Source organism: Varroa destructor, unplaced genomic scaffold, assembly GCF_002443255.2.
Source record: "Varroa destructor unplaced genomic scaffold, Vdes_3.0 BEIS01000004.1, whole genome shotgun sequence".
Taxonomy (NCBI): domain Eukaryota; kingdom Metazoa; phylum Arthropoda; class Arachnida; order Mesostigmata; family Varroidae; genus Varroa; species Varroa destructor.
The window spans coordinates 31,739,449-31,764,947 of record NW_019211457.1 but is presented as its reverse complement, the minus strand read 5'-3'; the positions used below and the strand labels follow the sequence as shown (position 1 = coordinate 31,764,947).

The 25,499-nt window shown below is 39.9% G+C and overlaps 1 protein-coding gene across 1 annotated transcript; it reads right to left on the bottom strand.

Annotated features, from left to right (window-relative positions):
• Positions 1-257: 257 nt before the first annotated feature.
• On the bottom strand, positions 258-15,408 carry LOC111249885 (transforming growth factor beta-2 proprotein-like). The gene is made up of 3 exons (XM_022804336.2): positions 14,157-15,408; positions 2,579-2,779; positions 258-2,381 (listed from the first exon to the last, which is right to left on the bottom strand). The coding sequence occupies exons 1-3, from the start codon at positions 14,497-14,499 to the stop codon at positions 1,828-1,830; spliced, it is 1,098 nt and encodes a 365-aa protein (XP_022660071.1). The 5' UTR covers positions 14,500-15,408; the 3' UTR covers positions 258-1,827.
• Positions 15,409-25,499: the final 10,091 nt, after the last annotated feature.

Sequence of the window (25,499 nt, the reverse complement as noted above, 5' to 3'; positions counted from 1 at the left end):
AGAGATTGCATCGCAAACCTTTCAGTTTATCACCAAGGTTGCGTGCACACCCCATTGTATGAATTCTATACAATCTTATACAATCTACCAATTAACACATATCGATCTGGAGTTATCAGTCGAAAATAGCGTTTCTGCAAACTGAGATAATACCAAAGCTAGTCAAAACACCGAGCAAGTTTTCCACTCAAGCAGCCTTTCATCAACAGGGCGAAGCCCCGAATAGCTATGGCTAGCAACAGTAAATAGCCCAAATGTGCATGTATTTTCATATATTTTACGTGCATTTATTTACAGAGTCAACACACAAACGATTCGACTTGCAGCATATCCGAAAGAGCTACGCGTTGAGACCGAAGATTAGGCGAAGGTATGGAAGGCAAGGAAATTGGGTAACAGATAAATCTAGGGCATAAAGGAATAACAAAGAGGAAGACTGGGGGATGAAATACTACTATACAACACGAATGGGTGTTCATTGTCAGGTGCGGGTCATCAGTTTCAGTGGACCACTTTGATAGACACGGCTGTTAAACATAATTGCTAACAGACACACCTACAGCAAACGAACTCATTGAACACTTTTCGATTCGGTTAAAGCGACGATTGATTAAAGAGAGATTCATCATCGGTCCTAATAGTAATTATCACTGCGGGACCGGTTGCCATCTACGTGTAGAACAGTTCGCTCATCTAGGGTAAAATAGGACAGACATTGTCGAATGTTGGGAAAGTCATCTCTGCCCTTGGATGGATGATATGTTCCATCTGGGTTTTATCATTTGGCCCATTTACCCCTCGAGTCGAGTCGAGATTTTGGTGTTGCCATAGCTGTCAGTTGGCTAGCGTTGTCGTTAATGAGGGAACCATTTTATCGGTCGTGCAATCTAAAGCTATTCATGATTCTTTTGCCCAACCATTGGTGCTGTTGACGACAAGCGTAGATACCATTTAAATAATGACACCACTAGATATCGTGGAGGATTTGTTGAATCAGGTTGTGGTTTGAACAGTTTTAACATCGTTTTTCAACATCACTGAGCGATGATATGGTGTTCCTTGTTGTTCGTTCCTGTTTTTTTCTGTTCGCTTGCTTTCTTATCTCTACTGGGACAGTGAGTTACATATGTGCGATCTGTGTCTCTCTCTCTTTCTTTCTATATATATATATATATATATATATATATATATATGTATATACATATTTATGTAAATATGTATATTTATATCTGCTATAATACTATATGCATATATATCGACACTAGAATAAATTATTACCTTAATTATTATTACTTATTAGCTCAGTTAAGTTGCCTAATTAAATTAAATTATACCTAAATGATTGTTTCCTGTTTATCACTCGTTGTCTTGCAGCGACAACAATTGTTCGTGGCCACTAATCACGGCACTATTCCATATAACTTATCAGCAGTTTATAAAATACTTAAAGGACACTTGGGATTTCATTGGTTTAGAGAAGCGGGATCAAGGAAGTGAGCACGTGGTAACCTCTACCTCTTGTGAAAGCTAGACAAATCGTAGATCTAATTGAAGTAGAAAAAAGTTTGAGTCCATTATATCCTGCACACGGTGGCGTTCGCAGCGAAAGAGTATCGCTTTGTTTGACAAAATCGACGCTTAGCCTGATCTCATCTTCACAGTTTGAATCTTCGGCGGAATGAATTGCGATAACCGGTTAAAGCTCGTTCGAGCATCAGAGGCCTGCTTTATCATTGATCTAACTGGTCGATTTGCTGTTTATCAAAGAACTGTATAAACAGTTAGAAGCGGTGTGGGGACAGGAGAAGTTCGTTCCGTGTTAACCATTTATGTACAGTGGCAATCCTCAACAATCATGTCCGGTATCGTGGTGACGTTAAGGGTGTCTTTGTTGACGAAATATACAATCGTAAGCGGTTTAAGCACTTTCGGAGCGCAGCACATGGCCAACTCAATGTTCTGTGCTCTAACAGGGTACGCTTTCATGTAGCTGTTCTTTGCCAAGCCGTGGGGACCCAGCATATTCACCTCAAGCTCACATTGACCCCGGCAAAAATTCGGCGTGAACGTCTTCGGCACAACGATCCAACGCCAGCCAATGTCATCGTGAAAGCTGACCTCGAACGGAGCTTTGCAACAACCTTTCTGCATGTTTGACATCGAACATTCAACACTGCGCTTTAGTCGTCGATTGGATTTTTGCGGAACGATAGAAATGAAGAGGAAAGGTGATTCCTTAGCATCGCGAATTTGATTGAAGGTCCCGTTAATACAGGTAGGACAAGCTAGCTGGACAATTCGTGTTGACGAAGCCCTTGTTCCCTCGCTCGTATCCTTGACCCAACGAGCCACCAACGAAGTTGCGTCGAAACGTACCCATCCTGTCAAAGAGCGAACAAGTTTAACCTAGATTAGTTCAGGCTAACTTAGACCAAACCCTATATCAGGATTGTAGATTAGGTTGGATAGTGGCGAGTAAAGTTGATCATTATGGCGCTAATAGTCAAGCAGCTCTACTTTCGTTATTGGCGGTTACCAAGGAAAGTCAAAAGTGTTTAAAGACAAAAGCAACCCCTACCTTGAGACGAAGCGCCGGTAATACGGGGACCAGTTAAAAAGTTCTTCCGTATTTCTCTCAAGTTGAATGACTGGTTGTGTCCTGACAAGAAAAAGATGCCAATTTCAGCGCGAACGATCGTACTCGACTGGAGGACGCGTGATATGTCGAATTGAAGACAGAGAAGTGCCTCGTCGCGTATTTCGCTTGGACACGTAACATCTGTGTTTCACAGCATAAAAGGCTCAAGTGAATTCGATATCGGATGAAAATAAATATCGCTGACTATGTTAAATTCAATAGCTTCGTGAATTGTGCCAAGCTTGAGTAACGTACCAAATTAATCCAACCTTTGTGTCAAAGTGCAAAAATCTACGCTGGTTTAAAGCATCTTCGACCTGATCATCACCAGCCTGCGATAATCTAGTAACACGAGTAGGCTTCCTTTCGTTTTTCAGCGCAATGATTATAGCAGCAGTCAATTTTTTTTACGATAAATAAATAAATAAATCAGCAAGTAACTGTTAATCACTCTGTTTAGAAACATATTTCTTCTGTGTACAGATAGTGAACGTCATTTGTCAGATTTATGGGATGCTTACGAAACTCCAGAGAGGCTATTAACTTGCACCTAAAAAACTAGCTCTCCTTCGGTTCTTATGCTCGACCTGTTTCGATGATGGGGGCATAAGCAGAATTGATCTGAGCAAGTCGACAGAGAAAAAATAGCTGAATGTATTTAGCATCAAACCGCATTGTTTATTAAAGCACACTTATATAAGTTCATTTAGTCCTAACTCGTTTTTAACATGGACCGAGATCTGGTATACTGAGCTGTGCTTTGAGCGCCATTTGATCCATATAAACTGCTCTCGAACTACTACCTAGCCAACGAAATGTTTGTTGTCAATACAATTGGACACCGTGACATATTTGCTTCAATGACAACCTCAGATTTTACCTACTGCAGTGTGAGGGAGCCACACTAACAGCTTATTCACCTTGTCCCCTAGCCAAACATACTAAACAGTAGGCGATAAGTCCGTGTTAAAACAATCCATCAGGTCATCGCACCCTCATAAATGCCGTCCTATACTGACTGGAACCTTACCGCTTCCCTAACAATTTTTCTCGATAATGTCTATACGTACAGATCTAATGAAATAATATGTTTCTCTCCATCCACTCTATTAAGCTTTAGTAACGACGAAACGCTCACTCACTGCGACTAATGATGGCACCTTGCAGTATGTTCTTCGTCAATTAAATATTATATTCTGTTTGTTGAGCAGGCTCTTTCGTATCCAGCCGTTGAACTTCAGCGACGAGAAAAAAAAAAACTAAAAATAATCCTACTGTAATAAGGTACTGAACTCATGAGCAACATTCCGAAATTACGTTATTATTTGTTACATGTTGTTAAGGGGAATGTGTTGCATTTCATTGTTCCGTCTAGTTGGAGCCTATGCAAGCGTAGCGAACGCTACAGCAGCGTTGACGATTACAGACATTTACCTTGCATACCTATATCTATACGTGTTCAAGTACGGGCCAAAAGTGTCTCTAGAATATGTCTAGCTTGATTTGGTAGCCAACAACAAATCGACGCTCCTCCTTTGAAGTTCTTTTATTTTTCGTTGTTGGTCCTAAGCTTGCCTGAAGCTTACGTCAACTTCTATCATCAGTGATAAAGTATAATTATCTCCGTACCTTTTCCTCCCATTATCCTAGTCTGGCTGTTCGCCTTGTAGGCAGAGTGAAATAGCATAAATATTGTGAAGCAAGGACAATCGTTCCCGTGATAGGGTAATGTATTTGTCTGCAAATTTTAGCGACACGTAGGTTCTAAGCCGGGTGTATATACACGGTTCGTTTCGTACAGCGAGCCAGCCGTCTAATGGAATGCCTAATAGCGATACCGGAAAAGGGAGTTAGAATGGCAGTGGACATTCGAAACGGCCTATTTTATTGAACGTGTTAAATGCATATTTTATTGCGCCTGATTTGCCTCAGCTAGTTTCTGCTTCCTCGACAAAGAACCAGTAGTAACCGATCGCGAAGTGAGCTACGGAAGAAATAGTCAGAGGCGTGATAATCAGTCCAATCTTTTTCTTTTGTCGGCGTATGGCTAAGGAATTCATCATGACACGGATCAGTGTTGTCAGTGAGATTGTTTACTAGCAGACGATTTTTAACACGGCCCGGTCGTAGCACTGGCGACAAGCTCCTCTGAAAGTGTGCAATGTTTATTCAATAGAGTTTGCTGTTTTTTTTTTCATTGAAATCACGTAGTTTACGTTCAGGGCTTGAAAAATCATTTGAATTATGAAGTAAATAGCGGCCTCGTGAAGGTCACGTCGGGTAATGCATACAGTAATTTATAGGATCAAAAAAATCTTGACCTCCTATTCTGTACAACTGCACTTTGATCCAGTATGCGAACTAAATCGGCGATAGGAAATCTGCATATCTGATAAGTCCGTTTCAGATCGGTTTATTTGGGATGTTTTGGATCGGGTTATTTCCCAGAAGCAAAACGTATTTTAACGAAGTAGAATCGCATGGATTGTAATTCATGCCTTGGTTATTTCAATATGAATTGAAGAGCAATTAGCAAGTTAATCAGTTACTCAATCATTTCTAAAAATAAATTCGCCTATAGCCGGCGAGGAGTTCGACTTCGGATTGTCGGAGACCCCGCGTGCTGAAGTTTCGAGCTCGTATAATTACGATATAGCACATAATAACTGCACAGCGTTTTTTCCATCAGCTTCTGTGTACCAAGCTTATATACTCAAACGTTTCATTCGCAAAACCAAATTTATGTAGGATTCGAACGCCTCGGCGAGTTTCTGTCCTGCGGCTTCCTTTTTCCCGTTCGTAGATCAAATTTAGATGTGGCGATGGCACGTATCCATCACCAACGGCGTCCTATATGTGTAGAGTTTTTAGGTACTAGTCAATTTGAGAGCGGAAGAAACACGTGAGTTTACTTAGCACGTGATATTCGTCTTACATTCCGCGTATCCAAGCCTACGATTCCTCTGCTTGCCTCCACCTTTAATTATATCTCCTGCTATCATGTTTCCAGTTTGCAAACGAGCCTAAATCAAGCCGCCCCATTCGCATATCTGCCTTTTTCCATCCCTTTCATTTAACGTGGCGTGGCACACCTCTACAGGCTCACCTTGTAATCCCATAGACTCACTATTTTATCAGCTGAGTATTTGTCATTCTTGTATCATAGAAGACAAGTTCCAGTTCGGGGGAATTCTAAATGTAGATGAGATAATGTGTGTATAGACCCCCAGCAATCAAGGCTATCAGTCGAGTTACAATAAAAGATTGTTGCCAATTCACTTGGGTTAGGCTTGCTCAAAACTGCGAAAGTCTCTCTTTTTTTTTTTCTATAGTTTGACAGATATTGCCTGCGAACCGCAAATGTTCAAACGATAGTTGGAGACGTTTTGCTTTGAACAATGATGGTCGAGGACGAAAAACAGACCCGAACTTCGTTATCTGTCGGGTGCTCACAGTGTTATATAACAAAATAATACTTCCATTCAAGAAAGAAAAATAAAGTAATCGGTATGACCAATAACGAAGACGTATTATCCGTACGTAAGTTATAGCTGCATCTTATAGTAGCGAAAAACTAAGTTCTTTTTCGATCTTGTGAAGATGGCGGCAGGTAGAAATCGATGTATTTCTTCGCGTAATTTCCTTTGAAGGTAATACGTAATACCATATATATTCGACGTTCTGTTATAACACAACTATTATTATCACTCTAATTGAAATCTTTTATAGAATCTAAGCAATCGTATACAGGGGCACTAAGTTAGTTGAAGAGTAATTGCCTTTCTGACCAGTGTTTGTGAGCTGCTATTCGCAAGCGTTTTTCCTTCTCCACAGGCCCTTCGTAATTTCATTGTGTAGTGAAAAGAGAGGTCTTTGTTTTTTGTAAGGCTTTTATACTTTAAAAAAAAAAAGCCTAAAAGGTCGTTGCTCAGTCGAATGACGCTATGCAAGGAAAGCGATCAGAAAGAAAAAGTCATTTTTCTCCCCGACAGATCAGACGATACATGGCAAAGGTCGTAGGAGCTGTTCTCCAAGTGTTCTTTCACACCCTTTATATTCTCCAGACACCAATCCGCCGGATTACGATCAAATTAAATTTCTAACAGTATATTTAACAATAAAGAGGTTGTCAAAAACTGGCTAGACATGTTTTTCAACCCCAGATATAAACACTTCTGGCCAGAGAGAATAAATCAGTTTGTTTTGTAAGGATGGAAGCGTGTCATAAAAATACATAATAAGCTAGTTCGCTGCTAGAATTTGACTGAAACGAGGTGATCTGTGTTGCTTTTTCCGTCCATTAATGTCTCACGTACCGAATATTTATTCATTCACTATTGTATCTATTCTTTTCCTGCGATTTTAGCTTGAATCTGGACTTCAGAACGGTACGCTTCAGCGGACAGCGGTCAGAAAGATCAAGAAAAAAGTGCTGGAAAATCAGCTTCTATCATAAACATGTCTGTGAGCATAAAATAGTCATTTGGCAAATAGCTGTTTACCAGGTGCCACCGAAAACCGTAAGCACTTTTCCCAACGGAAAAAGAGAAAAATGCCAGCAATTTCGGGCGTTTCACCTAAAACTTCCCGCCAAGAAAGCTACGGTTGATGATTCGACACTTTTCGTTGCTTGCCGAGCTTCACGCTGATGTTTCACGGGCCACAGAAGCCAGTCAAAGGAACAATAGGGAAGCCTTATGCTGACGTCACAATTGCTCGAAATGGGTGTCCTCGGCGCTGTAGTGCAGGTTCGAACGAAAAGAGGAAAAAAGAGCTAGAAAGTGATAATGGAAAACCGCCGACTGCCTCAAGGATGATAACACGACTCGGCGCAGCAAAACTGACCACAAACATTTTTGAAGGGCCAGCTCATTTCGTTCATCTTTGATTATCTTTGCGATCCAGGATCTATCTCGCTTGGATGATCATTAGTAGTTGCCCGTAGTAGCGCTGTTGTGGCCAGCCCGCCTTAAAGAAACCTGTCCATCAGCGCTGGATGGGGAACTCAGAGATAAATTCCCACACGACACTTGACCCGACTCCAGTTCGCTGCCTCCGTTAACCAGCTCCAGTCCAGGGGAATAACATGTACCAGGAAGACTGGGCACAATGCCAGAATCTTGTTCCACCGATATTTGTCTCGTTTTAAGCATTGTTAAAGATATATAGCGAGTAACGAATTGTAGCACAACAAAGAGTACGACCGACGAATGTCATCTCTCAAGCTCATGAATGCCGACGCCGCGCTCTCCAACAATGTCATCTTTGATATATCGCCAATATACTTAAGAAACAATAACCAAATTATTACCATTTCTAGGGGAAGGCGACGGAACAACAGAGGCGGGAAGGTTCCAAGTGAAATAAGGGCAATTGAATGTATTCGTTTTGATATCGGTCCAATGAGGCATGACTAGATTCGTTACGGAATTAGGTTTAGAATTTGACGGTTGTGGATGATCGCATACGGCGCCGCCTGTGGAAGTTAATTTTGGTATTGCAAAAACGCTGAGTTGGTCAAAAATGTGTATACAGAATTGAACAAAGAAAACTTTCTTGGCAGCTTAAAACTTTCCACTTTTCTGCTTCGCTTTTACTGCACTCTTCTGCTGCATGAGAATCACTCAAGTGAAGACTCTGAAGCTGTTAAAAGATCTGTGCACTACTTTGTAGTGCAAGTAAGGTGCGTGCGTATCAGCGTAACCATAGTGCTTTACCGACATGTCGAATCGACTTAGAAGAAAACCCAATTTGGGTCTTCCTCGAAGGAGAATGAAAACAAAAACCGTCGACGATGAAAATGATAACGATCAGTCAATTTTAACGAGCGAAAGTTCGCGCATTGTTAAAAGGTCATTGCTTGTGATCATAGCAACTGTCGATAAACACCAATGGTAAAGAAAGTCACCATTGCAAGGAAGAAAACGCACTTGTCTTTTTACGACGATTTTGTAAAGGTCTTGTTTTCACTATCGTGCATTATCAAGCATGTATGGATCCACCTGCCCCAGTGATGGTGCATTGGTGACGCGTTTGTGTGTTTAACTCAATGACATGTAAGGTTATGTAAGTTCAAAGCTAGGCGTAGGCATCACTCGTCTTGCGCTGACTGCCACCCACCTGAAAAAATACTTCGTGACGTCACTAAAAACAAAGGTCAAAACATTTACGCAAATCTACTTCAACATTTCTGTTCGATTAACGATTTCAAAAAATGGTTTTGCAGCTGTCTGCCTTAAGAATGCGACATTACGGAGCTTTTTGCACAGGGTTAATTTTTTAAGAGTTTTCTTAAAGGAGCTACCTAAAATCTGTAACAGCGCCTTGCGAACCTGCATATTGTAATTAAATCGGCCGCTTGTATTGCCGTTTAAACAAGCCGTGTGGATGGAGATAGGCTAAAATGTGCTGGACGGTCACAACACATGCGGCAAAGCAAAATTAAGATAATATAAAAAACAACGTATTTTATTTACACAGGTACGATACGGTTGTGAAATTATGTTTACGAAATAGTACTCGTTGTTAGATTATCTTATCGTCGATTACCATGGAGTCGAGAATCATCGTCTCCATGAAAACCAAGAGCTCAAGATCCTCAAACCGGTCCCCAAATAGAGTCTTGATGACAAGGGCACATCTGCGTTCGAAAGAACGTCGAAAATCCATAAGCGTATAAAAAGGGTCCAGGTTTATTTTACGCCTGTATTATTGCAAGAGCCGCGACCTCTCACTATCAATAACTTAGGTTCTAACTATAATAAAGCTTACAACATTACCTGCATAATATTACTGACATAACATGCGTCAGCATATTTATTTAGAGCATGCACTAGCTTGTTCATCTACCTCATCTCCTATCGCTTATTAGATCAGAGAATATGTAATGCCAGTTTTTGTTCACCGCTTTGTTTCTCGTCCCTTAACGTGTTGCTTGTCGCTGCCTAAGTACTAAACACGCCTGGAAAAATAGATGCGGATGCATTCATAAACATCTCTATTATTCGCCTGTTCTTCTTTATGGTTAACGTATTTTTTTTTATCCCTGCATGTATTCCCAGTCCAGCTAACAATAGGTCTTTTACTGAGTTCTCTTCGACAAACAGTTCCCACTCACTGGCGCTCAATAAGTGTTAAATCGTCTTTCAAGTACATCTGTCTTCAAGTCATTGATGGCGCCATACGGTCTGCCATCTCCCTGTTCAAACTCTCAGTATAGCAACACTACGGAGCTTTTGCCTCTCGCATTTTTTCTTTTTCGACCTCTTTCGGCCGGCACGCCGTCTGGCTTGGCCTGGCTTTTTATCCGTTGTTTTCTCTTGGCCCCACTCATTTGTCTAGTACACGTCTACCTAGTGGGCATTATGAATCTGAATGAACGGAGCGGAAAACGAAACCCTAGGAACATAGGCAGTATCCGCAGAGAAGCGTCTGCTGACCACTGTTTTTTCTCCTGTTACGACGTGTACAAGTACGCCTTTCGAACAATATTCCCATGGAAAACTTCTTTCATTAATGCGCAATACTGTTGCTAGCCATAGCAGCAGCAGTAGCAGCGATACGACAAGACCAATAGCCCGCTTCCCCCCTCAACCCTGTCAGATTCGAGATGGCGGAACAGGTGTAGATGGATGATGCTAATGATCTGATATCGATAATGTCTATGGAGATGCGAAACGATTGTGTAGGACTTGCAATTATCAAGAATACGATCGGTGTGAAAAAGCTTTCATTTGGCTTCAGCTGGAACTTACTTTCCGGTTGAACATAGGTCAAAAGACAGGCCGAGCATTTATCTAATCCAGAGAAAAGACGACCTGCTCCTTCACAGCAGTCTTGAAAAGGCCAGTCGCGCGAATCGCAAGCTGCTAAGAAAGAAACGATCGTACTTTTCCTCACTTTTTCGCCTCGTTTTCTTCGCGTTTCTCTGTTCGTGATTTGTTTTGCGTCAGATTCGGGAACTCATGGTGCGGCCAATCAGCGAACCAGCCCATCTACCAGGTTTCAAAGCGGTATTCATTTCCGAATGATATGACAAAAAACGCAGACGACCGTCAATAGCGAATTGCTTTGTTGTTGTTTCGTTGAACATATTCATCGAAGCAAGAAAGGCTTTAGTGAAGACGACAGTCTGTCCACTAAAGCTCGACGTGGGTGACAGCATTCTCTATGAAGAAGCAATAGTTTTGCAACTGACTCTCACAGAAGATCTAGTTAGTGACGTATACTTATACCAATGACGGTCTGGAGAAGACAAAGAGGTAATACAGTAGACCGGACCAACACTAACAGATACTGTGGTTTGGCCCTTTTCGGCAAATTACTCGTGTTGTTACCATGTTGCTACTGTGTCTTATTTCTGCAGTCGCCATCGTGACCGCAGGCGTTCATCGATATCCCGTTCTTTACCGCTTTAAGCGACACGGCAACAGAACACCGGCCGGCTAGTAACGTTTGCCTTTTTCGGTGGTTCAATGGGCGAAGGGCAAAATGTCACGTGTGTCTATCGGATCATCAGCCAGCCGTAATGAACAGCAGCAAGGGTCTGAGATACGAAGCTGGTTTTTATACATTAACAATAATAGCCAGTTGTTTTTTGACGGAGATAAGTTTGTTAGCCATCCACTCTATGCTGTTGTTTCTTGTGCTGCACGATTCCATATCCCAGGAACACGTATATTTAAATTTGATTACTGCAACGACGCGTTTAAAAGGCGATTGTTTACTTTCGACGTGCAGCTTGGTTCTAAGGAGTCGATGCTAAGCATTCGTTTGTAGACCTGGGCCGCGGTGACCCACTTCAGCGCAGAAAGCCTTTTTCGGAAGGTGACTTAACCTTGACGGCGTTTCACCGACGAGGTAGTTCACGGACCAAAAGCTGTTGGAACACGAAGGCCGATTATAGCGTTAGTTATAGAAACCATTGAACGATCTATTTATCTATTTTAAATTATGCACCGCTGCCAGAAACGCAGTTTACTGCTTCGTAGCCGCCTGGGATAGCCCGCCAAGATATAAATCATGACATGATATACATAGTAGGTTCAAAGAACTATAGGCGTAACTCTACGGGTCCTAGAGGGCGCTAGCCATGGTTCTTGATTGGGCGAAAGGCTATCATGTTTAGTAAGCCTATCCAGATGAGACGATTAAAAATGCCAGAAGGAACGTAATTGGCAAACTTTCAACCAATATGCGGACCAAGTCGATGAGCCGATGTTATGCATAACTCTTGGAAGGACCACCGGTCGTCATCACCATTAAGGTTCAACAAGAACAGGAGCTGATTATACATGATCGATTAGTCGCATCTATATCGAGTCTGATTTCTGTGAAGTGTTCACCTGAAAATATAATGTAAATATGTATTTGATAATCCAAGTTTTTGTATGAAAGAAACCAGGGTAAGATAAATTACGTTAGACCTAGATTAAGTTACATAAAAGTTTTGAGAATCGAACAACTTTATTATTGGCTGGGCTATCTACTTATAAAGCCAAAAGCTCCGCTTATAAAATCGCCCTATGACATTGCCACAACTCGAGAACTTAACGACTGTCTGATAATTGCTCTCAAATATGGTAGAAACTGAATGTTTTTTAGCTGACACACGTCGTACAAAGGTGGGCGAGGATGGTTTAGACAATTAACCCTAACAGTCCTTCTCGGGCGTCCGCCGTGTTTCGTGCTCTAAACTTCAACTAAGTTTAAATTTCACTCAAATATTCACTCGTAATTAGGATAGTAGGATCGTTTGCTGATCTAGGTGGATTTCGAGCTCCACCTCTTTCCATGATGCGAGAAACTGTTGACTGATCAATTGAAATACGCACGATTTCAAACTGCCTGTTTTGACACTATGACTGGCTATTATAGTCAACACGATTCAGCGATAGGACATAATCATCTGTTGGAGAACTCTTTAGCCTTTACTTTAGGTCGGACAGAACCCGATCAATTCTATTTGAAACGAGAGTGCTTTCCTTGGTGTCGATCACGAACTAAATAAAGGGGTGCGGCCAAAAATTATCTAACATATCTGCCCTAGAAAAAATGATACGAAACACAGGCAAATGTAATTATCAGAGTTATGATTTTTTGGGAGACAGATCGTTAATACTTTGTATCGTTTGTGGTGCTCTGTTTACCTGGTAATTTTGCAATAATGAATTGATGCCGCATAGACGCCCGAGAGCGGTTTTATGTGCGATATAATCCTAATATCTGCCACTCGTCCAAACGAAGTTACATGTCTGTTTGAACGAATTCCATTTGACAGGACCATCCTGGAATCATTCTAGTTACCGGTATGATCGTAACAAAGATATAACTTCAGATGTGATACTGAGCATCGGTAGAATGTTTTTCGCGCTGATGAAGTTCAGCAACAACGGGCTGATATGCGGTAGGCTGGGTACCAGTGTCAACCGTATACTGCTTCCCAGCAATGGAAAACGAGCAGCATCTCACAAAGCGCACGACTGCTGTTTAAGGCATTGTAAAAATATACATTTTTATGAACCTAGATGGTCATAATTTTAACATTTTAGATGCGGACATGTACATATATGTATGTTAAGCTACGTTATAAGATGGATTATATGGACATTTGCTTGGTTTCTTGGGAATTAAAATGACGCATCATATATTGCTAATATATAACACGCATATGGAATATCGCTAATGTGGCTAGAGCGTATCGTAGAGCTTTGAAGCTACCTAAAGATCACTTAATAATAACGATCATTGTATGCGGTGTTATTCTGGTCTATAGGTATCTAGGAAAGTGTTTATAAAATATCATATAAAGTCGCTATTCGTTAACACAAAAAAAAAGCAAAAACAGTTAAGCTAATGGATTTCGAAAATCTCCATAGAAAATCTCAGCTTAACAAAGGAGGCCATGTCAGGGTTAAGTTTGCGACTCAGGAGAGGCGTATAACTTATATAACATAATTTTTTAAAATGCATGTTGCTAAAATGTATAGTCATACATATCGGAGCGTTTGCCGCGCGTTCGTGATATTCAACTTGAATAATAAGTTGAATTGACATAGAGAACTACCGCTGTGAAGCCAGGTCTTCAACTATATGTTCTTTAGTCTGGATGCCATATAATTACACATTAAGATCATTTAAAGCGGCTCAAACGAAGTGAAATGTGCAATACACCATCATGCACAGATTACGGTTTACATCATATTTTAAAGTTTTCGCAGTAAACAAAAGTAATTCCAGATTAAATATTTTAGAGACAAAGAAAAGTTTGTCAAGTGACTGACTTCCACTGGCATTAACGCCGTGGTACGGATACGGCTGTAGATAAAATGGTAGAAAGCAATTCAATTACAAAGGCGGGAAAGTCTAGCCATTGCTGTCTCAAATGGTGTATGACATATTTAGTTCAAAGCGGTGATCACCAACTGTAAACATTTTCGCAAAAGTGGGCTATCTTACGGACCCACCATAGTTATTCAGAGAACCATTCTAGTTAGGGTGACGGTCGTCGGTCACTTACCTTGGTCGGCAAAAACAACCATTCTAGATTCCTCCTCGTACTCGTTTCTTTCGGTGAACATATTTTGGAGACTCTGCCCAGCTCCGAGTGTATCGCCGGCTAATAGTGCGAGCGCTTCACGAGATCGATTCGGGTCCATTTCTATATTCGTCGCATGATGGCTGCCCAGATGTTTGAGAATCTTCATTTTAATTGCCTGGATATGGGCATTGCGGACCTCAGGTGAATTTGGGTTAAGTTGAGACATTCGACTTTTAGGACAACTCGCCGTACAATTATTGATCGCATTTGTACTGCGAACAGCCGTCGATAACAGCAAAGCTATCAACAAAAGTTCCTTCATTATAATTCCGTACTGAACGAGGCTATGCTCTGATCCCACACGCTATTTAAATCGTTGCTAATCAAAGCTAAAAAACCACAAAAAGACCCCAAAGTCGAGTCGTGCTGAAATTGCTCGTGGTTTATTCCAGTATCGTGGGGTGCTATCTGACGGTATACAATAATGTAACAGTGGCTTAAGAAGTGATGTACTTTTCAAAGCAGTAAGTTCCTGAAACTTCAATTGCCAATTGTCACCAGAACTCTAATAACAGGTCGTTTTAGGGAACTTTTGTTCGAAAAAAGTCCTTTCTTTCTCACTTGTTTTTCTCAACTTGTTTTTTTTTTTTATTATTTGCCCCTCGAAGTTCTCTTGTTTAACTCTTCTTGGCTCGTACACCTCTTCGCTCGTAGCCGGTACGCGCCGGTGCAAGGACGGTTTAGAAAAACGTTGAAACAGCACGTCTGCCGCATCGAGCGCGCTTTTATGGGGGGAGGCGGAGCGCTGTGGGGTGGGTTATTATAACCGAGAGCACTGGCTTTCTTTGCTCAATATGCTAGTGAAAGCAAACTCGACTAAACATTTGTAGCCATCCATTCTCCGCTAGTCGACCGGAGAGAAGGGTGGCTTGCCGTTGGGTTGCTGTGTCGCCGCCATCTTGGACTTCGGGTGAGAGGTGGCACCTTCCTTTGGGCCGATAACCATCCATATGTGACCGTGTGTGGGCCTGTGTGTACACTGGTCCATCCCTCTATTCCTATGCTGCTATACCCACCGAAGCTAAGAAATAGCAGCACCAAACGCTAATTCCGCAGCCCTGCCATCTGCATTATACGGGACCGCACACCCCACCATCTTCAAGCAATCGGCGCAGCTCCGATCTTAGCAGCTAAGCAAGCAATCTTGAAACAAGTCGCAAACCAGCTTCTTCGTTCGGCAGGAGAACGCTAATAGAACACATACGAGCTTACGCATAGCGCGTCGCAGGTCGCAGCGGCACCGAATCGCTCGCAGCATCTTACCGGTGCTGAACGGTGCCGCGGCGAGATACGGGACGAGGCAAACGTGGAGAACAAACGTCACAGACATTTCGACGGTGCGAACAAACACCAATACATACGCAGAGAAACTTGTCGAAATCGCCTATGGCTGTTTGGTAGGGTGTGAGAAGAGAACGGGGAGCTAGCTGTGCTAGATAGAGAGAAGGCCAGTTAGCAAAAACAAGCCGGTCACTGTTGAACGAATAATGACTGGAATGGTGGATGGAGAGAACTAAATAATTGTACTGGACAGCAATGGCACAATATGACATATCTTGAAAGAGAAGTTGCGAGAATCTTTAATTATCACTGCTGCTAGCCTCGCACCCCAGTACTAAGCGTAGTGAAATTATAGAGCGCCAATGGCTAAAAGGAAGGTCTAATAAGCTTCTGTAGTATGCTCAGCGGTTTACCAAGAACGTTGTTATGCTTAGCGGATATCGTTTAGCTAACTCCCACCTTTATCACCTTGATGAAATATCTAGAGAATTTCTTGGGTCTTAAATATATAATTAATACTATCATATCGTCGAACTATAGGACGCGTAATAGAGAAACTGGGAGCTCGACAAATAGCTTTTTTAACGTTCCAACTCCGATTTGGCAAAATTAGAAACCTCAACAGTTAACATCGAACTCTCGTTTCTCTGGTTTGAAATCTGACATCGAACTCCTGGTTATGAACTTATCAGCCGCTGAAACAGTGTCTTTCTAGGTAGATGCACATTGGCGTGCACGCTTCGCGGTTAACGGAACCACATATTGACTAACTTACTAACTGCAACATTACCTTAAATCCAATTACAGCATAACATGAACTTCCAGGCTCGCCGTAAAAAGCATTCAAATAACGGATATAATATAACGGATTCATATTAGTCAGTTCAAAATTATTAATACCAATGACCAGCCATTTTTTTCACACGTTTATATTTCGTGGATGCATACATTTAACCTAAGACAATATATGTGCCTGTATCTATCGAAGGTGTTTACACTGATCACGTCGTATGTAAAATACATAAGACGGATACGCTCTCAACAGTTGAATAGGATTTCCCTCAAAAATAACAAATTCAAAATGAGCCACCGTTTTGCCTTAACAGGGCGAAGAGACGTTCAGTTCTAATTGTACGGAGTGCCCTTACCGTCGAAATGAGCTACGTACAATAAATTGGTATATTTCAATTTTTTTTGCAAGAATTTTAGGTTCGAACAACTAACTTTAGTTTAGAAATTTCAAATAGAAGGTAGACACCTTTTCTCTGGCATTACTTTTCAACTCTGACCTATTCTGCAAAAACCAATTCCAAATTTTTAAAAATTGAATAGGTATTGAAAGGCCATACAAAAATAGTATCACTTCTTAGCGAGAAGGTCACGACATTTAAAAATCCATCTATAGCTAACGAGCCTTTTAGCTGCCGCACTACAACTTCATAATTGGTATTTATACAAAACGTCAAATGAGCTGCCATTTCTGATCAAACGAAAAAGAAAACAAGAAATGTCAGTCCACATTAACCTTGTTCATATTATTATTATTATTATGTCTAAAACTGAAAACGTGGACGTAAAATAAAGTTGCTATATCATGCTTTGATGGTAAATTGACTTCAAGGTTTGCCCTTCTCAGGCCGTATAAGACAAACAATATGCCTGCGTAATATTGACGACTCTATATTTAACGGTATGACTCGCTGCACAATACGCAGAGACAACGACCTGGAAGGGGAATTTTTTGCTGTACTCATATCCTATGGTTGCCAGGTTTTACGATAACAAAATGAAGATAAGCTTTTTCAGTGTGGTTATATAGGTATGGGAAAATTGAATTTGGTTTACTTAGTGACTAATAAAATTTATCTATTATTATTATGTCTCTGTGAGAAAGAAACTAAGTCTATTTCGGTTAAAATATAGAAAAATTACTTTTTTTACATAAGGATTTAATAATAAAACTAATGAACTTTGTGATAGAACTGCTGGTGAAGTAAAACAATATTTTAGGCCGAGTTTGACAAGTTTTACCTTTTTAGCTTCTGCCGCAGCAGTATTTACTGGGTCTAGGTCCTATTTAATAGAAAACGTTAACCCGGTTGGCTGTGTTTTCAGCCAACTGTTTACACAGACAACCTATGTTTTTTGAAGAAAAATGTGTTATCCCGTCAAGAACATGTCTGTGTATATGGACAAAACGAATCGGACTTAAGTCTTTTTGCAAAGACTTTTCATATATAGGTAAATGGGCTTCCAGAAAAATTGTCAATGTCCTTTCAAAATGTATACAATATTTTTTTGTAGTCTGTCGAGGAACTTTCGCTAGGTTCTGTATTTTATTTGAAAATCTCTTGTGGCCACTTGCTAAGATGATTCACGTAATCTGTAAGGCACACGCGTCCAAACGTTAACTGGACACGTTTACGTCCTTGCATTGGGGAACCCCTTTGACAAACTGATGCACAAATTTCGCAAGATCCCTTTCGGGTCAACTAAGTGTTGGCGGAATGCTGCCAAGTTGCTAGGATGCTGCGATTACCAGCAAGTCGCTGCTTTTAATGTTTGTTTACCAGTCCAATGGGGTATATTTTTGTTTTTTAAGATCGACGGCTATAGGACGCCTGTGTCTTAGTTGGACTTTGTCTGTGAAGTGATCAACCCTACTGTCGTGCAAAATCATACGAAGCGTACGGCCTTGGCTATACCTCGATCATAAAGAGAAGCATGAAAAGAGCTGCCACCATATAAAACAAAAAAGGCGCTTTATAAAAGAACGCGTTAAAAGTCAATATTATTTGGATTTCGATTTCTGTAATAAACTGCAATTGTTTCCGGTACATCATTTTGCAAACATTTTAAATAGGTCATTAGGATTCGTAATGTAATTTCATAAACCCTTCAGGCTTTATGTGCGTAACGCGAGCTTTTCGAAATGGAACTAGATTGAGAAGTGATGCTTTCGATATAAAAAAATATATATATATATATATATATATATATATATATATCTAAAATAAAGGTTTAGTATTATATATATATATATATAGCCCATGTAAATTTTGTGCATTCATGATGCAGCAAAATTCCATACAAAGTGAAGGGTTTTACTTAGATCATGAGACCACAGTTGGGGAGACGGATCTAAGAATGAACATGCATAAATACATTAACATCAAAAGTACATCCTCTTCCATTTATTGAAGCCTGTGCTGCAAGGACTTGGCAGCTCTCGACCAAACCCGGGTTTTTTTTCCAATTCGGAGCGCATTTCATTATCTTTTTTATTTATTACATTTACGACTGCGATTTACGACATATAGTTACTTGCATCAGTTGTTTATACGGCGATAACGCAGTAGATCGGTTAGGAAGGTCTGTAATTACAGTCTACATATAACGCACATTGGACTATTGAAGTGTGGATCCTTTTCAATGATTATTAGAAAATCAATTTTCGGTGTGTCGTGGGAAACTTAAGGTAGCGTGATCTTTTATATAACATTTCTGAGTAATAAGGTCATTATAATGCTTTTAATCCTCTGTTGAAATTATCCTGGTATCAAGCAGAATAAGTCAGTCTAGTGTTACTAGAAGAAGATTCGAGCCAATCCGGAATGAAGGATAAAAGAGAACAAGAACGATGCACGACAACAGCAACATGCATGTACGGTTATTGTCTCGTGTTTTTGTGCTCGTATATATTGCGTGCAATTAAATTGGGAACAAGACCTGCTGCTCCGATGACCTTGTAAGTTAGCGGAACTTATGAAGGACCCGCAGAGTTGTAAACAGCGGCCTGCTGAAAATATCAAGTTATCCTTTATATTCGAACTGGCTTTAGTTGACGTCATTTTTTATTACAAGCCCTAAGAAGCATAGATCTATTTAAGCAAATTGCCCCCTAAATTCGTTAAGATCAGTTTACATTATTCTTAAAATTAACGTTTTAGATCAAGTTTATAAGAGCTTAGTCATAGCTTAATTTCCATAGCTAACTAGATTTCCGCCAAAAAATACATATGTATCTATACTTCTTGTTTGATTTGGTTTTTTAAGCTTAAAAAAATTGAATTTTTGCATAAATGCATATTTCTTCCAAGCCAGATCAAAATATATAGCCAGCTGGCTGAGAGACATAGAAATTCAGCAACGTTTATGATATGCGTTAATAATCTATTATATGTATACTTTCGTGTTGTATGTGTTTCTATAGGAATTCGGAAGTGATCCAAAAGTAGGCAAAATGTCAGGCACAGACACCTTCTACAATCTTCTATGCGTCTTATAAGAAAGTATAGTCATATAGAGCGGTAGGCGATAGTATTTTATTTGCATCACAGAAGCTCTACATACCGTTTCCCTCCAATCTATGGGTTGTATGTTAGACGTTATGGCTAATGATCTCCCGGTGACGTCTAGGCCTAATAAAGCGGAACATTTCACAGACCAATTGAATAATATATCTATGTTCACCAGCTACCCTGTATCGAAAGCTGAAATAACAATGTCTTTATATATAATGTACTGAAGAGCTGTTAAATTTTAATAAACTTCAACGTAAGTCTAACTAATCAAACCTTCTCTAAGTATCACCACAAGAAGTGGACGGACATCTAATTATTAATAGAAAACGATAAATTTTGTAATTTTCCTACTTCAGAATCGTTTTTATCTTTGTCTCCTTCTATAATCGAGCAGTTCCAATGTCATTACTAAATTTAGTAATTAAACCATATTACCCACCGTTATATAAACGTCAAAGCAAACTTTTCAATCTATTTATGTAGTAATTATATTAATACTATAAGCCTGTCGCCAGGACACGAGATAGCAAAAGTAAAAGTTCTGCTGCTTTATTCCAGAAGGTGTAATACATCCATTATTTCATACGCCCCATTTTGTATCTCCTTCGTCGTAAGAGCTAATTGCTAATATCTCGTATGATCGCATAGAAATTAACATATATATATATATATTAGAAATCCTCCTCCTAATAAAAATCGTTCATACATAAAAACGGTCAATCTATCGATTATACTCTTTGTTGACCCTTTAGACTTTCTTCTGTTTGATTTTATTTTCGAAGAGTACCAGATACGTTTTGCAGCCCGTGCTGCCAAGTGCCGTGTTTACCAAGGCGAGCAGCGTATGGAGTGAACCGCCGTACACCGTAAGTCGAGTGTATCGATACGGCGCTAAAAATTGACCGAAAGTTGATGCCGCATATTTGATTTTCTACCCACGGTACTGTTCATCTTTTCCAGCAGGATGGGAACAACTATCTCCTTCAGTAATCTCATTATGGTGTTCTCCGCTGGCATCGACTAGACAAATATTTTTTGGCTAAGTTTCAATGGTTAAGGTAGATAAGAATAAGTTGTTGTAAGTATGAAAAAAAATAAACACTGCAGCTTTTCTTACGTAACTATGTACCTCTAGCATTAAAAGCTGCTCTTAAATGTCTGTGGTGTCGTGCAGTTAGCTAAATCACATAAACTTATATTGTATAGACACAAATATCATTTTTCTCACAAATTTTTGCAAAAAAGCGCCAGACTACCTTCCAAAGCGCAACAATTACCTTTATCATATCTTTGAGACGCAGATGCGTATCAATTATTGAAATGTGTGCAAAAGCGAGGGCATCCATTAAGGCATACGCAGTTGATATCGGTGTTGTTTGGCAAACACACACAAGCTGACACCGTTCTGTAGTGTGCTCCGATGGTTACTTAGAAAAACGCGCGATCATCGCTTTTATCTAAACATCATAGTTGATAGATGATAATCACGTTACTTTATCTTTTCTTATTCTTCTTATACAGGATGCCAGAAATATTGTACTCCGTCCAAAAATGTAAGTCGTATGCGTTCCGGAATTTTCTCAGTTCGATGGAGTTCTGAGGACGCTCTGCATTTTTGGATAGAGAATACAGAAAGGAACGCAAAAGCAGAATAAAAAAAAAAACATTTCTGTATAACATAACATGGTGGAGCAGTCTCCCCTATGGGATTTTTGTTTCACCACACAAACGTGATATACGTTTTTGGATAAGTTTTCATTTTTGGACACATTATCCTCACCCATGGGAACAGCATCGCTATTAAATGCGATCCGTTCATCGCCGTGGCCAAGAGTTAATTATTTGAAAAAAATATACAGCATTATCTAGACACCCTGTACGTATAGTAACAGGCTACATAGAACTGTAGGAAACCTATCGAGAGTTTACAAGACATCCAAAAACCCACTCAGAAAAACAAGCGTACTTACATCGAGTCCAAAAGGTTGCTGTTTTTTTTTCTATATTTGGAGCCCTTTGGGAGACCACCCTCCTCTATCAGAAACGTCGAACGTGTTGTCTCAACGGCACTTGTGCTCTATAGATACGCATCATTCACTTTAATCAATCTTCTGTAAGTCAACTTCGTATTAAACGGGTATGTCACCGAAAATCTCAGTTTCGAGTGTCCCGATGGTAACAAAACGCAAACATAAACCAGGCCCAAAGAATGCATGACAGTCCTTGTGATAAAGGTCGAAAATAAAGAAACAAACGCTTTTACCTCTAAATGTGGCACCGCTAGAAAATGGTATATAGAGCTTGATTTTAAATCAAGATTTACTTTTGACGCCAAAAACAGATTGTAGAGCATGATCGCTAGTAGAAGGCCGCGGATTAGGTTTCACTATCTGATTTTTGATACATTTTCAATATATTTTTCGCTACCTTTCAGTGGCGTTTAGCTTCTACAATTTTTTTTCTCTACACATGCAATGGCATAGCACTTGGTGTAGATACGCGTGGGCAAAAACACATTCAGCTTGCATTGATGTAACAACGATAACACAATAACACAGACCAAATCGAAGAGGAATTCCTTTTTAAGTCACGATACAGTCATATACCTTCAGGAAGCGAAGCTAATTTTAGATCAAAATGTATTGCTTCATTTACACCGTAAAGTAATACCATTTAGCAAGTATTTTCTATTTTAGACGCATGGTACACCTTTTTCTGTGTTTCATATCATAGCTGCAAAGAAGGCGAGTTCTCAGAAAAATTTGTCTAGGTTACCGGGTGCATTGAAGTTCGCGATAAGACCGCTATCGATTATACTCAAAATCATGCAAACAGCATGCTGTATGTATTGTATATTGCGATTACCAGGAAACGCCTCCACGAGCCTGAACGAGCCTCGCCTACTGATTAACGGTATATCTGTCGAAAGTTAAACGGTACCTTGGATTACCCAAAGTGCGAAGTATTAAAGCATCGAGTATTCCCTGGGCCTTACAAGACACTCATAACCTATGACAGATACCGGCTACACATCATCACGTTCGCTTTTTCAGGGCTGACCCTGTATCAAACAGGACACACTTCCTCCTATCACTTTTTACGGATGAACGCATTACAGAAAAAAATTGTTATGGGAATTTACTAATAGGACCCATTTGGTCGATCCACAGGTTTAGGGACAACAGGAAAAGCAAAACTGTGACAAGAAATAGACTGACTCAACAGAATTCGACTTCCCAGATTCGGTGCTTTGAGCAGTAACGTCCTTGAAAGACAAAGTTTCGGTTTGTATAATGTATACAGAACAGGGGGAATGACCCTCAAAATCTATAGAATTGTAATTATGATTATTACTTACTGTTGTTTTTTTAATAAAATGAATTCGTTTATAGACTTGATCCTATGATAGGCTTATTACGCAGTGCAAATTGTGTCATATACCCAGCTCGACCAAAATGGAGAGTGTTGCCGAAAAAATATTCTTTAAATAGTTTAGCAAAAAAAAAAACTGGCACAAGAAGCAACATATAAAAATTACTACTAAGTGAAAATAGAGTACGCACACGAACCCATAGACGGCATTTCATACATTGACGCTTCGAAGCTTATTTTCTGTCTCAATGAGACGGCCAAAGCGTCTCAAATCGTTCTAGGCGGATCAACCGTAACGGTTTTGTAATGCGTTGCGATCTAGCTGTTTCGTACTTGGTCTGAAGAGCTAGAGGATGGAGGTTGGTGAGTTTTGGTAGGAGAAAAACAGTATAGACGCCATTTATATTTCGAACTCGGAACACCATATACCGAGCTGACAACATCATTTTAAATTATTTTCATACGACGTAACAGTGTATGGCGTAATGCTATGGATTAGGAAAAACACTTAAAAGTTTGTAGAAGTTGAATGTAATGCAGGGGATTCTCAGATGTTTAGCTTTCCAATATAAAATTCGCTTAGGTCTTATAAAAAACACTTAGGTTTTATATTGGAAGTTGGACATGGTGGTTTGTCATTTAGCAGTACTTACGTGTCTATTTAAGTGTCCATTCGGAGGCATCATATCCATCTTTTATTAGAATGAAATTGTGAAAATTGACGCAAGTCCATTTGCGTAATGCATCTGGCTCAATTTTGTGCGTAATGCTGTATACTCAAGGATTAGATTGATCTATACAATAAAGTAAAGGAGAAACCTTGTTCGATGCAACTTAATAAACTTCTGGTTATCGATCTCTCGAAAATGGAACTTCAAGCCGTTTGCAGACCAACCTTTAGATTTTCTGTTATCTCTTATTGCTGTTGTTGTTATTATTAAATGATAATAAACCATATTTGCTGCAACTCTTCATAATGAAGCCGATCATATTAGAAACAATTTAATTGATAACGAACAGCAGATGCGAAATGTTTCGGGGGTGCAGTTAGCGCTCAGGCGCTAACTCTAAGAGGCTTAATAAAAACGTAGCAGACGGGTAGAAAGAGGTAGTTCGGTATTATTCGGTATAGTTCGGAGGTATTTTTTTTTTAAATTTCCGAAGAAGCAAAGATATGTCCCGTAATTAAAGGTTAAACACAACAGAAAAATACGTGTAATTTCTAAGTAGTTCTTCTCAGCGCCTATTTCAATATGGTGACTTTTGTCTTAGACTCGAGCAGATCATCAGCCGGTAACTACCCAAACTCAAAAAAAGGAAGACTGTGCTCTGTTGGTAGATTTTCATAAAAGTTTCACCTTGTTATTTAGCTTCTTAATAAGCAGCATACAATAGTTTGTCTGCCTTTTCAGTGGAACGATATATACCGTAAAACTATTTGCAAGGTATTCTCGAAACCTGTTTACCCAGATGGCTTCCAGCATTCGATTTCAGTACTTGTTCAATTACGCAAAATGCGCCTTTTCTATAACCACATTAACCACCTACTAATTTATATGTAGGTCAAATCTACATGTACACTTATACTGAGGTAACCTTTAAGAGAGAGATTAATGAAGCTTTAGATGAATCACTTATGAAATGAATGATTACCCCGCGTCAGCCGTCGGTTGTTACCATCGTAACACGCAATAGAGGAATAGAGATGACCCTAACATTCAACTATTACCATTCGTTTTGACAACGGAAACGATTGTAAAAATTGCATACTTTCTCATTCTCGACCTAACAGCATCACCAGTATTGTAAAAGCTTCAGACACCGCGTCTTTACGTATAATTATCGTATTGAGGTTTATAAGATAGTCGACAGCTGTTCGAGGAGGTTTTGGTGAAGATACAAAGTTCAAGTACGTGACGGATATTGTCTATGAAAAATGAATATGGTCGCTTTATTGCATCAGAGCCTTTTCAGTACCCAATCGTGAAAATTCCGACAGCGTAGCGAGTTACCAGGAATTACCATTTAGCTACTTCTAGTTATTAGCAGAACGCGTCAAACATCATTAGAAAAACGTATAGTTAAGTTTCGTACTAATAAAAACACTCAGTAAATCAGTGTTTGAGTGAGCACGAATCGTAAGTCTAGGAAGTTGTTTCCGCAACCGACCTGTATCGAAGTATTGCTAGAGGCTGGGTATGTCCACTTTGCCGGTTACCCGTCAGCTATCTTCAAAAACACTGTAGATACGACACTTAAGACAGTAACATCGTAACCTCTTACTTCTTCACCAGCAAGTTAAATT